At 47.1% G+C, this 14,086-nt stretch overlaps 1 protein-coding gene across 1 annotated transcript; it reads right to left on the bottom strand.

The window, feature by feature from the left end:
- Positions 1-1,713: 1,713 nt before the first annotated feature.
- Positions 1,714-14,086, bottom strand: LOC141464793 (alpha-fetoprotein-like). Its single transcript, XM_074147904.1, has 15 exons — positions 13,960-14,086; positions 13,535-13,661; positions 12,084-12,144; positions 11,725-11,860; positions 10,566-10,768; positions 9,904-10,051; positions 9,599-9,696; positions 8,937-9,066; positions 8,119-8,333; positions 6,684-6,816; positions 5,954-6,051; positions 4,662-4,800; positions 4,100-4,323; positions 3,302-3,434; positions 1,714-2,350 (listed from the first exon to the last, which is right to left on the bottom strand). The coding sequence occupies exons 1-15, from the start codon at positions 13,966-13,968 to the stop codon at positions 2,306-2,308; spliced, it is 1,899 nt and encodes a 632-aa protein (XP_074004005.1). The 5' UTR covers positions 13,969-14,086; the 3' UTR covers positions 1,714-2,305.

Here is a 14,086-nt window from a genome sequence, read left to right as displayed (position 1 = left end):
GTCGCTTTGGAATTCGGAGCCGAAGCCATTAACCATAAAGACAGCAATTACAGACCTTACCTGCGTGTGCACTGCCGGGCTGCCCCTCAGAAAAAGCCACGGTCATCACAGGATTTAAGAAATAAAAAGCTGAGAACCCAAAGCACCCCCCAAATTCCAGAAGCCTGATCTTCATCAGAACATCAAATCCTAAGGAAACCCCGTGCTGGGAGAGGCCCAGGCTGGTCACCCAGCCCTCGGTTTGCTGTTGGGGACATCGTGTGTTCCCAGGTGAAGCCTGGTGAGTGTGAGTGCGTGTGTCTCACACCTCCCCACCTTTCCCGGACGGACAGTCGGTGCTTTGTTCCCTTCCCAGGCACTGACCGGCTGCTGTTTGCCCTGGGATGAGTCTGGTTTGGAATATGGAGATTTCCAAGTCCCTGCAGCCTTTCTCATTAAACCAGGCAGCCCCAGCCTACTTCAGCTTTCCTGCTCGTGTTTCCTGGATCATTGACTGGCACTGTTTTTCTCTTTTTCAGTGAAACACTCGGTACCCGAGGCTTGTCCTAATACTCCAGCAGAGCCCTTTCCAGAGGTGAGGGAAAGGAAACCGTGCTCTGTGTATTACACGGCTCGTTATCCTGTTGTATCTGCTGTCGTGCTTATACCCCCGATACACGAGCACCAAGTGAGACTCTAATTAGCAGCAAACCCTTGATGACCCTCAGTCAGTGTGTGATTTGTCCTAACGGCATTTTTGTCCATGCAGCTCCCTCCTGAGCAGTTTTCCCGTCCCGAGATGTCGCAGCTGCTCCATCGTACCTGTGTCCTGTGGTAAACCTGTCCTCACAGAACGCAGCTGGCTTTTCCCAGGCTATTTCTCTAATTTGCCAAGATGAATTGGACGTTTGAAATGTTGCTGAGGGATTCCCAACAGTGTGTCTGTCTTGCTGTCAGCCGCCGGCCCAATGAACGGGTTTTCTCCTCATTATTTATATCCTTAATGAAAGTATGGCCTGGTGGTGTGTGCAGGATCGATCCCGGTGGGACTGGAGTTGGCCACCTCTTCAGTCTGACTCTGGAACCTTCTCCCTGGTGGTGATGCTTTCAGCTGGGTTTGCGTTTCATGAGACGTTGGTTTGGGTGTGATGTTTCTTTAATCTTACAGGTATTTTCAAATACTTCTTGGGTAACTGCTGGCAGGTACAGCCACCGAAAGGATGGGGGTCCTGGGTGTCTCCTCCTTTGAGCCAAGGGTTTCCAGAACAAACATTTCTTTATTTCAGTACTGGGTTTGACATATGATTTTTAACATGCCTTTTAGTGTAAAAAGAAAGTAAAAAGCCAAAAACTGGTTTTGTGTCAAACGACCCGGAGAGTGAATTTGCTGCCTCCCCGTGCTTTCTCTAAACCTCCATCTGCTGCCCAGGTGCGAGCGGCTCCTGCTCTGCCCTTTCCATCCCATTTTGCTCATTTTTCTTCTTTCTCACCCTCTTCAGGATGCCCAAGATAATCTTTTTCTGTGCTTCAGGGTAACTTTACAACTCCCCTAGAGCAGCCCCTATTAGCGAGTGTGTGTGTTGTCTTTCAAGGACAGTGCTATAAAAACGCAAAAATAATTATTTGGTGATTAAAAAATAATTTGTAAGTGGTTACAGGCAGATTTTCTTAATTTGATCTCATTTGCGTTTATGGTTCGTAAGCCTAAGATCTAAAACACTTTTTTTTTTTTTTAATATGTGTGGCTATTTGGTACAGGTAAAATAACATTCCATAACATAAGATGGTGGCAACATCTAAACCCTGAATTTTCAGCCATTTGACTTATTCTTTCAGTGGATTTCTTTAAGGTGCTGCACCCCCTCTCTGGACTTAACCTGCCATTAAGTTAAATTGGTTTAAATTTTATGTATCCTTGATAATTTTAAATCAAAGCGATAGGATCCAGAAATGAGGTGTTTGCCTACGGGTTTCCATCCCATCCGAATGAAACGGACAGAGAGATTTAATTTCCAGGTGAGCCGAGCGCTGGGAGCAGGTTTGCAGTTCCCCAGCTCAGCAGATGCTGTGCGGGAATTCGATGTTTTATTGAGGCACCTCTTTTCCCTCGGTCGCGGGAGCAGATGGGACAGAGGCGGAACCGCAGCCGGTGCAAACCCTCAGGACTTCGTTAGATTCGTGAGGAAAGAGGCACAGGTTCGTTTTCTCCCCTGTGACAAATCACGTGTTCCTGTTTATACTTGATGAACCTTTAGCAAAGATGCGCCCGCTGGTAAGTGTGTGTGACTTTGATCCAGCGGGTATCCTCCCCCCCCGTGCAAGCTCCTTACGCCGACAACAGTTTTTCACTTCTTTTTATAAGTTCTGGACCCTGGAAAAAAAGCAAAATACCAATGAGCAGTGGATTCAGGAGGAGGATGTGCTTGTGAACAAGGCAAAGGAGCGTGGCAGCGGTAGGTAATGCTTTATAATCTGTGCGAGTTGTGCACGAGCGCTGTCTGCGCCGAGCGCACGTACACATATCTCTGTGTTTAATACGTGTTTGGCTTTCACTGGTCTGCTCGGATCACCTTGGAAGATTGGGTATTTATTGGAAGAATCCCCAAATACCACTTCGTTAGGAAGAGTTAGTAGAATGCTGCTTCGCTGGCAGGCTGGTTGGGTGTATTCAGAGGTGGAAATTTCCTTTTAATAAAAGAGAGAATTTTATCATTAAAGCAAAGACTTGGGAAAAGAGAGCGCAAGGCTCAAGGGTGGTGGGTGGTTTGTTGAAATCCAGTGAAGGGATATCTGAGAGAGAGAGAGAGACGAGGAGCAGGCAACAGCAGATTCACTGGAGGGTACAGAGAAGCCGAAGCAGCTCTGTGGTGTGACGTTCAGTGAGCTAAAATAACTAGGAAAGATGAGGAAAACAGGTAGGGAGAATAAAGAGGGAAAATGCTTTGACCTAGAATTCGGATATCTCCTTTCTCTCCCTATTGCGGAGGAACTTTTCAGGAGAAATTCAGTTAAGACCTGTCAGTCAGGGAAAGAGCTTCACCCTCATCCTTCAACGGGGCACGTCCCCGTGACTGCCCAGCAGCAGCGGCCGTAGCTGCCTCTCTCTATAAATTGCTGCACGTAAACACAGCACTAATTTGACACGTTCTCTAGTGATCGTTCAACCGCTCACAGATCTACTTGTGCAGGCATGAAAGTTTGTCTTTGGAAATGTAACAACGGCAGGAATTCTGGCTTCCCAGGCTTTGCTTTTGCTGCTTAATGGAGACGTTCACACTCAGTGTTTCGGTTGGGAAGGTGCGGGTGCAGACAGGAGCGCTACCTCTCGCAGAAAGCAGGTCTCGGGGTGGTCTCCTCCGCAGCACCGCTCCCTCATGGCAGCGAAGGCGGCGGTGACGGAGCTCAGCTGCTCCTGCGTGATCTGGGGCTTGTACTTGATGAGGGTGATGAGCATCCTGCGGGGAAAGCACAGCGAGCCCGTGAAGCTGGGAGGTGAGCACGGGGCTTCCGAAGCACTTCCCAAACCCTAGTCCTGCAAAGCCCCTCTTTTTGTTACCCCCTCGCTGCCTTTCTGCAGCTTTTCCGTTTTTATTCACCGCCCAAACACGTGTTTGCAGCAGGGAGCAAAGATGCGCCCCGTTCCCCTGTGACATAAAAATATTGATGCTCATTTTCAGAGTTGCTCCACCAAGAATGAACCCTGCGGATGGTGTCTGTGGTGGGCACCGCTCCGGAGCCCGGGACAGAATGGGGTTTCTTTTCTTGTAAGTTTTCTCTGAGCGAGGCAACCGAACACCGGAGCTTTTCAGAGACTGAAGGGGAGGGCAGGGGGTGCAGAAAAAGGCATGGCCTCTCCTGCTCTGGGAAATGAACCCTAATTGAACCATAAAGGTCATGCCGTACTTTAGGCAGCAGCTTCCTTGTTGCTGAAAGCTGGGACTAGCGTGAGAGGGGAAAAAAGGAGCTTGGAAGAGGGGCTGAGGGGTGTGCGGCTGGTTTTCCAAACACTATTGCAGCACGAGGTGGCCAGAGGGGGTGGAGAAGGGAAAGGTGAGGGTTGCCAGGGTAAGAATAAGAAACAGAGGGGTAACAGGGTAAAACGGGCTTAAACACGTCTTACTCCTGCTTCTTGTGCTGCAACTTCTCCTCTTCAGTCGTACACAAGTCTTCGTGGAAAGGGAACAGCCCAGGAGTCAAGGTCAAGGGCACGTAAGTCTCATCCATTTCCAGCTTCCCCATGCAGGGCCTCCGGAGAGCGTAGGAGCCGCTGCAGCACTGGCAGACTCCTGGGTTTATGGGATCGCTCAGGTGTCTTCTGCATATTTCTCCAAGCACCAGATCCAGCTTTACCAAGAGAAAGGAAAAAAACAATTTTACATTGTTTTTTTTCATTTTCAAAAATCCCTGAAATACATGATGCTTTAGTGAAGTTATAAAAAATTACTGGGAATTTAAATTAAACCTTGTTTGTAAGACAGACAATAGTTTATATTTCTGCTGAATGCTAACTTCTGCCGAGTTATGCTCACGTCAGGCGTGGAAGGACGTCTCTGGGCCAGCTCAATAGCTCAGGGAACATTATTCTCATTTACCTTTACTCCAAGCTCTTGGGCTCCGCTGGCAGAATTGGTGGAAGAGTCTCAAGAAAAAGTAGGACTGAGAGAGAGAAGAAAAATACTCACGTTCTCCTCGGCACAAGGCAGCAGCTTGTCCTGGCTCAGCTGGCAGCATTTGGAACCGATGGCGGTCATTTGCTTGGTGAATTTTATCAGCTCTGCGGATGTCAGCTGCGGCATCTTCTTGGTGAAGCTCAAGAGAAGCCTGCAAGGACAATTCCTCTGACGCCGCTGTTCCAGCGGGCAGCGAGCCACTGCCTTCATGTGCCTAGAGCCCCAGCCAAAGCCCACAGAGCTCCTCTTGGCACGAGGGCAGGGCTGAGCCTGGTGTCTATACACTCGGGCAGGAGAGTGTCAGCCTGCTCTGTCTGCCTGAGCTCCTGCCTTGTTCTGACCAGCCTCTTACCGGGTTAAACAACTAAAATTAAGGATAGTGTTGCCAGTTACGCATTGGTGGATCCTCTTACCAGGTAGTACATATGTGTTCCCATATTATTCATTTCCCTGGGAGCTTGTCTAAGAGCAAACTTTAACGTGAGTCTTGACAGACGAGTGCAGAAAGTAAGCTCAAAAAAGTTCACTTGTGTTTTTTCTATTAAAAAAACTCTTTGCTTATTCACCATCATGGCCAGGAAAACCTTAATGATGGATAGAACAGGCAGAAGCAGCCCACCAGGTTTGTTGGAAACCTCTAGTGCCAAAGGTCTTTCAAAGACCCAGCACTCCTGGGAGTGCAAAAAGCCAGATGTATCTCCCCAGAGAGGGCTGGCTGAAGCCTAACTGTGAGTATAAAAGCAGTGGAGAGGTTTCACTGAGATTGCTCGCATACTTTAAGTTAGGCATGTGCTAATTAACATTGCAAATCGGGGCCAAAGTTCCTCCAGGAGGCCTGTGCCTGCATGTTGTGTTTAAGCACAGCGTGTGGTTCAGCCAGTCCCGTTCTGCTCTCTCTGCTGGAGTTAGATTTTTGCGAGAATTGTTAAAGTTTGCATCTGCTGCAAACTGGAGCTAGAGAGAGCGAGGTCTTTTGCAAAAGACACAGCAACTGGCTTTTGCCCAAATCTATGACTCTTAAGTTACAGCTGAAAATGCAGCTGTAAAGCCAGAACATCATAGGAAACACGGATGGAGATTGATCATTTGTCACTTCGCCACTTCATGAGTTAAGGAGAGAACTCATGAGAGACCAGGACATTGTCTTGGAAAAGAGGAAAAAAAAACCTAGAAGCCGTTAATATATTGGTCCGATACTCATGTGGTGGCTTTTAGCCTGGCTTTTTTAACCAGCGCGGCTTGACTCCGGCCCGAGTTGTGCACAGCTGGTAGGGGAGTAACGTAAGCATAGAAAAAAGTAATACTCGTTTTGGAAATAGTAATCTCCTTTCTCCTTGTAAATGTCACAGCTCGTCTTCATGACACTTTCAGTTTCATAAATATGTTTCTTCAGTTCTTCCTCCTGAAAAAAGATAAGTCAATTTGAGGAGTCATTGTCTCCGGGGGATGCAGAATGCCCTGCTGCCTCTGGACAAGGCCTGGCTATCTGTAGCTTCCTCTCACCTGGTATATACCACCCGTTTTTAATTCCACTGGCAAGTCCACATCTGTCTGAAACCTCTATAAACTGCCTGAATGGGATAAATGCCCACCTTCCATCCCCTAGGAATACGCAATTTTGTATAACTGATGGAGGGCTAGGTCTGAGGCACAGGGTGGCTCCTACCTTCAGATCATTGCAGCCCCGCTGCTCTATCGGAGACAACAACCTTAAGCGCCTTCTACATTGGCAAGAGGGGAACTGGCAGCACGAGGGAGCCCCAAGGAGAGCAGGGCTCACAGAAAGGTGAGCTCCATCCCTTTCCCCGCCATCGCTGTCTATCCACGTTAAATTCCTTCACCACTGTAAGATTCAAAGGCCCTGTTGATGCTTTTTCCACATGGGAATCAGTCGGGCCTTGTAATATTTGCAGGGTTTGTTAGAGGAGCTGTGGGTGCTCGCTCCGGACCGGGGATATTGGCTATTTAGCCAGAACCAGCCACGCGGTGGCACGCGTGGATCCAGGGGTGCGTGGTGTGAAGGAGGGCACCCACCCCTCTGTTGCAGCAGTCGTCTGGCGCGCCGGCTCGGCAGCACTCCTGCAGCAGCTCCTCGTAGCCTTTGCCAATCCTTAGCAGCATCTGAGCCGAAAATTCAGGGTGTCTCCTGGAGTATTCATACAGAAACCTGAAATACACGGAGAATGGGGAATTAGAGAGAAGCCAAAACACCTGCCCTCGAGAGGCTGGGGATGGTAAGGATGGCAGGGGAGCCTCTGGGGTGGTTTTTGTCTGACGTGAGGGGGAATGGGGAGGATTTCTCCCTGTTCTGAACCTGAATGAAACGTGGCCGGCTGAGCACAGCGGTGCCTGAGCACGTCCTGTGCCTGTAACACCCCCAGCTCAGCGTTAGCTCGGGTTGAGCTCAGCTGAGGGCTTCGTGGTGCTGGAGTTTTGCTCTTTCTTTAATTCCATCTAAACGATCATGAAATAATTTCCAGTAACAGACCCATTTCTCAGCAGATGCTGAAATGATTAGCTCTGCTGAGGCAGTCACCCTACCCAGCAGTTGTGCCAATCAATGAGCTGCACTTTTCCTAAAAGGAAGTGATGGTTGTTATTTGAAGGGATTTCTGTGTCTTTGGGACTTGATGCTGTTTCTGTTGCAGCCTGTAGAGTTCTCCTCCAGGTTTACTGCAGGTAGGACCAGGGCTTCGGTGCACAAAGGAACAGGGCTAGAACAGAAATGGACCCATCCCGTTTCATAGAATCATAGAATCATCCAGGTTGGAAGAGACCCTTGGGATCATCGAGTCCAACCATCTACCCTACACTACAAAGTTCTCCCCTACACCATATCCCCCAACACCACATCTAAACGGCTCTTAAACACATCCAGGGATGGTGACTCGACCACCTCCCTGGGCAGCCTGTTCCAATGCCCGACCACTCGTTCTGTGAAAAATTCTTTCCTAATGTTCAGTCTAAACCTACCCTGTTGGAGCTTGAAGCCATTCCCTCTTGTTCTGTCATTAATTATCTGTGCAAAGAGACCAGCACCAACCTCTCTACAGTGTCCTTTCAAGTAGTTGTAGAGAGTGATGAGGTCTCCCCTCAGCCTCCTCTTCCTCAAACTAAACAGTCCCAGCTCCTTCAACCGCTCTTCATAGGATTTGTTTTCCAGGCCCTTTCAATCAAGACATGAGTCTGACTTAAATGGTTTTGAATTCCCACTTAAGCAGGGATCAAAGCTGTATTTTGGGCCTGACAGCAGAACGGATAGTACCGCAACTTCACAGGCGTTTCTTCGATTTTGTCTCTGAAATAACAGTTGTGCCCTGTTCTGCATTTGTTCCCATTCCACAACCCCCAGGGCTCACAGAACAGACAAAGCTGAGCCTGATGACCTGCGTTTCAACGTCTGCAGTGTCACCTTGTGACGCAGGTATTGAAACAGCCCGACTGAAGAGCAGAGGAAGCCCCGTGTTACCTGGCTAAGTGTGCGTCTTTTTCCTGGGCAAAACGTTCACATATTCCTTTGTCTTCTATAAACTCCCTGACGTGGGGGGACAAGCCTGCGGGTTTGTCATCGTTGTCTGCATTAACTATGCATTCACTTCTTTGCAGCAGAGGCTTCTCACAGCACTTCTTAATTTTACTCGATAGGACGTCTTGGTTGGTGCAGACATAGTGTAGAATCTCCTCCTGTAAAGTAAAAAAAAAATGGAATGAAGGGCATTGTACCAGATCTTGGTCTTTTTTTTTTTTTTTTAATCAGTGTTTCTATCTCCATTTTTCAGAGAGAAAAGGTGAGTCCCAAAGAGAAGAGGGGACTGGCAGAACGAAGACAAAAGCTGAAGCCCTGGTGATCTGTTTGCTGCAGTCCCTCGCTTGCTGTTAAATAAGTGCTACGAGGGAACCACCTAAACTGAGTTCTCTGTCTTGCTGAACACCACAGAGAAGTGGTGAGATAGTGGGTTTGGGACGTTAGAAGGAGGCAGAGGATGGGCAGAGGCTGTGTTCTGCCGAAAGCTGCACAGAAAATACATGGCACAGCGAGGAGCTGCAGCCAAGTCTGCTGAAGCGGCGTGAGGTCATTTTAGTCACAACAAGATCTTTCTGCCCTTCTTTTGGTGTCTTCACACCAGGAAAAGGCAAATAGGAAAATCAACCAGGTTTTTAGACTGAAGAGTTAAACTCCAGTTTTGGAGAGCAATCAGTACAGCACAGGAGGGAAAAAAAAAAAATCAGAACAACAACAAAAAGCATTGCATTTCTGCAGACATACAGCTATTAAATGAGTTTTACCCTGTCGTGCATGCAGTCCAGCATATCCCCACGACAGCAGTCCTGGTGCATGTTAGCAATATCCGTCACTAGTTTGTTAACAGTAGCAAAATCAGCTTTAGGGAATTTTTGACTTATCTGAGCAAGTTTCCTATGAAGAAGAAAAATAGTTATTGTCTCTATTCACAGCGTGAGACTGTGTCATCATTTTCCTGGGGGGGGGGTACCCAAACTGCTCAGGAATGGTCTCTCCCTGCTCCCGCTGAAGTTAAATAAATGTCCCTTGAAGCCAATAGCTGAGGTTTTCAGAGTTATCTGAGGGTCCTGGGTGAATAGCAGTGTGAGGTGGTGGAAAGAAATGTGGTGGGTGAGCATGAAATTACAGGAGCAAGAGAAGAGGAGCTGTATTTTGCTCACAATCTCCCTAACTTTCACCACAGAGATGTGTTCGTTTCAAATTTCAGGCTTAGATTTTGAAAGCTAATGGCAGTGTGTAAGGAAACAGTGACTGCTGTCACGCATAAATCTGTATTCTGAATCTGTCTGCCTTGTTAGATGCTACTAGTGCCCTGCACACCGAAGGGATGAGGCTGGTATTGGGGGTCACGGTACCGTGTGGAGGCACCCACAGGCAACAGCCACGCTGGATTTCGAAATAAGGACAAAACATGAGGAAGACTCACAGAGCCTTTAAGGTCCTTTCTCCAAACTTTTTCAAGATTCCGCATGTGTGTTCCTGCCTCAGGCCGTCTTCTTTCACCGGCTTCACCACCTTTGGTGCCTGGTAGAAGGAAGGTGCAGACCATGAAAGTGGAAAAAAAAGACAACACTTTATTGCTAAAACTACTGCAGCAATGGTTTTTTAAACAGGGATTTTTTTTTTAATAGTGAAAGAAAAATGCTGTCCAAGCTGTGCTGTGAACTAACTGCTGTGCTTACTATTTTGTCACGGGTCACATTAATAAAGTAAAGCCCTGCCGTGGAGTACCTGTCTCCGGAAGCATTCCTCCGGGTTGTGAGTGGGGTCCTCAGCGCTTCCACAGCAGTTCTTCATCATCTCTTCGTACCGGAGAGCGACAGAGAGGATTGTTGGGGCGTAGAGGAAAGGATGCCTTCTGGAAACCTCGTAGATAAAGCTAAAACCCAGAGAAAAATGTCTTTAGTTTTGGCATAAGGCCCTACATGCAGGGGGCAGCAGTGTTATTGCAGCATCTGCTGTGTATTAAAATGATAGCTGCCAGAAAGTGGTTGTTTTCAATGTTTCTGATAGGGGTGACATTTTCCTGGAAATTGAAGTCTCAAATCTTGTCAGTTCTGGCTTAGGGGCAGCAAACCTTCTGCTTGGCTTTTAATGACTAAGGGGTTGCCCTTGGTTTCAGAGGAGTCCTTTATGTGGAGTACCACAAACCAGGCCAGCTGCTTCGTCATTTGGACCTATATCCGAAGCAGGAGGTGGCAGAACGGGCTTCACAAAATGACAATTACAGCTTAGATGAATTGCACAAATAATTCACATCAGGAAGAAAAACAAGTAGGAGATTACAGAGAACCTGAGACTGAACTTTTTGGTTGATTCTGCATTTGCTGTCTCCAGGCTCGTAACTCGTATCCAGGCAATGAATCTATGAAATCTATGATTTATTTACTTACTAGCCTGTCAATTGATGTTGATGCTGTGAATGATTTTTGCAGGCAGCTTCAGCATTTGGCCTCTCAAAAGGAGAAAAGAACCCTCTCGATGAGTTTTTAAGGGAGAGGAAGCAGTCATTTCTTTCGGGATCCTTTTTAGCGCAGCAATCAGTAAACCTGGGAAGATTTTCCTCCTGGCATATTGTATCGAGGAAGATACTGTCCTGTGAAAAATGAGGGGAAAAAGTTCATTTGCGTGAGGATTCCATTTTACTCCTCTGCACTCTCTGAGGAGGCTACTTTAAGCCAACAAGCCCCAACTTGCATAAACTCATTCTCTCGTCATTGCCTCCTGCTTTGACTGCAGCGCAAATCAGACTCAGCTCTTAAACCTGTGGGTGATGGTTTCTCAAACTCCGATACCTGCTGTTACACCAAGGCAGACTCCAAAGCGGAATGCTTTTCAAACACTCTGAGTTTATAACATTATTCAGACCCTTTTTCTTGATAACAATCAGGAGGACGGTTCCACGTGTGTAGTGCAGGTCACAGCAGAGCGGGATCTATGGTTTTCTAACCACACTCAGGTTCGTACAAGGAAAAGTGTCCTGTTTGTTGTTCACCAAGCAGCAGCGCTCGGGGCCAGCCGTCCGTCACGCCGCGGCTGGGAGCTGCTTTAATTCAGGGTTTGATTCCGTGTGTCTCACAAATCAGAAACGAGCCGTAACACAGACCGACGTTCGTGTCTCACCACTCAATCCGCCGGCTCCAGCAGCGTGTGGGGGCAGACCCCACCAAAACCAGGACCGTGAGTTAACGGAGTGGAACAAAGCCCTATGAACATCACACTTGCTAGAAACACTTTGGCTTCTCCAAATTGGCTTCGCCAGCCATAAAAGGACAACCTTCTGAACATCTTTTAGAAAGATACAGGTCAAGGGTTTCAAAAGATGCTGTGATATTTGGGGTGAGGGGAAGAAAAGGGATTTTCCTCCACTTATCTTGAGATGCTTTATAAGTCGGGGCACGAAAGAGTCAGTAAGGCCAAAGGTGCATCTGCAAGGAAGGCACATCTCTTGATAATGTATTCGTACCTCTTTGGAAAAACACACACTGGGGCTCTGAAATTACGAGTCATTTCTGAAAATGTTTGCCAAATTAGAAGCACAAATGAGCTCACCAAAGGCTTCAGGCAGTCGGGGTGGGCCCCGGTGGCAGCAGCACATCTTCTGGCGAGGTCCGTGACGTCTTCAGCCATTCTGACAGCTCTGCCAAAGGTGCCTCCTTGCACGTACTGAGCGAACATGATCACGGCACTACGAGAAGAACACGCAGCATTAAGCCTATTGCTGGATACCTAAAAGCTAATTATGAAACTTTTACGTGTGAGACAGTAAGAGGGTCCGTGTCACCCCGGGCTGAGTCGGGGCGGGCTGGCAGAAGGGCTGTTTGACACACCATGTGTGCTCATTTCCAAATGACACAAGGATGGTGGGTGGCAGCAAATTTGCAGTTAGAGGCTTTACCTGGACAACTTACATGGCTTTGAAGTTATTCTCCTGCAGCTGAGAAAAACGTTGGCCAATGCTGTTTCTTTCCTCTGAAAAACAAGATAATTTGAATAAAAAATGTTTACTAAATATTACATGCAATACCTTTTTTTTTTGGTACTGGATCTTTGGAGAAAGACTGGGGTATTGGGGCACTGGGAGTAGGAACACATAAGATTTCACCTCCTATTTGACTTAAGCATGAGGACATGAAACTCTTTGTTTCTGACCTACAATATAATAGGGCCAATAAAATTTCCCTGCCTGGCTCGAGTGTTGTGGAGAGCAATATGCTAAAACCTGCTTTGCTGATGCACTTCACATGATTAAATAAGCCCCTTAAAAACACCTTTTAGCCTCGCCATAGCTAAAGGTGTGCCTGACCACTCTTTAGCTAGGGATGAATGATTTTCTCTGCAGAAAACGTGATGGATGGAGGACTACATTGGTAGGCAAAGCTCCTCCAGAATCCCCAGCGCTGCATCCTTCTGTCCGTGTTGTGAACCGGCCCAGAGGAAAACAAATGTGTCCCATATTTTTCCTTCGCCACAAGCAAACCTAAATGCAATAATTTCTTGAGTTCCTCGTTTTTCAGAGACTATTCTGAGAGATTAATTTTAAAACAAGAGGCCTGTTCCCATATCAAGATGTTACTGTCTCACCCTCATGTCGGTAGGGCTGAGATCAGTGTAAAAGGATTAAATAAAATAAAGAAATAAGCCAAGTTCTCCCTCTGAGTAATGTGAGGGTGACAACTGAGACGACAACATGAGATTAAATAATGCAAGCAGAGGTTCTGGTTTACACTGTTGGGCCATTTAATTGCACTTGGAAGTTATAAAGATGAAGAAAAAGTTGACTAATGATAACAACGTGTAAGGTGAAAGCAGCACCTGAGCCACACACAGTTGGAGGGTTTCGGTTGTCCCATTTTAGGCACTTTAACCTTAGTGAGAGTGTGGCCACTGCAGGGTCCTTCAGTAGCTGGAGAAGAGAGAGTAAGACCCCTCCAAAGGATAATAAGGAGCAATAGTGTAATTTAGCGACTCTGAAGAGCCACCTGGAGGCAGCAGCCTTCTGGGGACCTCTCTGTCTCCCTTCCTCAGGGACTTTGGAAGGCAGCTGGAGCAATCACAGCCTTTACTTCAGCAGGTTTTGGAGTACCTAAAATCCATGGCACAACCACATCCCTGGGGATTAAACTACCCTTCAACAGACAGGCCGTCCTGCACTCCACAGAGAGCCTCAAGCCATAAAGAAGCAACATCTCTAAGGTTTAGCACAAAACATTTATACAGCTGTGTACAGTTTGGTTGTGTACCTTTGACCCATAAGGAAAAACACGGTGGGGAAGTGAGCTACCAAATAGCCGTGAGTGCTAAGCTGCAGCCACCGGTATTATACAAAAGGAAAGAGTTAAAATATGAGATATGTTCTTACCTACGTCCCGGTAACTTCTAGGCAGGGCTTTGACTACAGTGAGGCTCACCAATAAAATCACATAAATTATTGTTCTCCAGTCCATACTGTCAGATTTTGGCCGGGGTCTGGGGTGAGCTTGGTTCATCTGCGAAAGGCCGAAAGAATTAAGGGGAAAGCGTTCCTTTTATACTCTCCTGAACATTTCCTGGTTAATCAAAACCCTTTTACTGTCATATATAACATTAGCCCTTTTGGAATATTCCCGCAATAATTAGACACGCCATTATTTGCTCACTGGGATGAACGGACCAGCTTGTTGCAAAGGACGGACCTTGGAGACTCTTTTTTTTTTCCCCCTAAAATTTAGACAAATAGACATTTTTGAACTTATCACACTTCAAACATGAAGTTTAAACACTCCCTGGGGTTTTTATTGTGCCTACTGATTGCATCTACTTATACGCTTGTTCAAAGGTGACTGCTGGGCAGAAGATGCCTTCGTGACACGCTGTTGACTAAAAAAATCCCCAATTCAGCTGTTAACCTGGTATTTTTGCATCCCTCCTTGCT

This window comes from Numenius arquata, chromosome 5, assembly GCF_964106895.1.
Source record: "Numenius arquata chromosome 5, bNumArq3.hap1.1, whole genome shotgun sequence".
In the NCBI taxonomy this organism is placed as follows: domain Eukaryota; kingdom Metazoa; phylum Chordata; class Aves; order Charadriiformes; family Scolopacidae; genus Numenius; species Numenius arquata.
The sequence above is the reverse complement of the archived record's forward strand: the minus strand, read 5'-3'. Positions and strand labels throughout refer to the sequence as shown.

What these genes read in the sequence shown, in the direction of transcription:
- LOC141464793 (XM_074147904.1), bottom strand. An exon ending in AGGAATGCTTCCGGAGACAG is followed by an intron (nt 9,697 to 9,903) that starts GTACTCCACGGC and finishes TCCTTCTACCAG; the next exon opens with GCACCAAAGGTGGTGAAGCC. An exon ending in TGGACTGCATGCACGACAGG is followed by an intron (nt 8,334 to 8,936) that starts GTAAAACTCATT and finishes TTTACTTTACAG; the next exon opens with GAGGAGATTCTACACTATGT.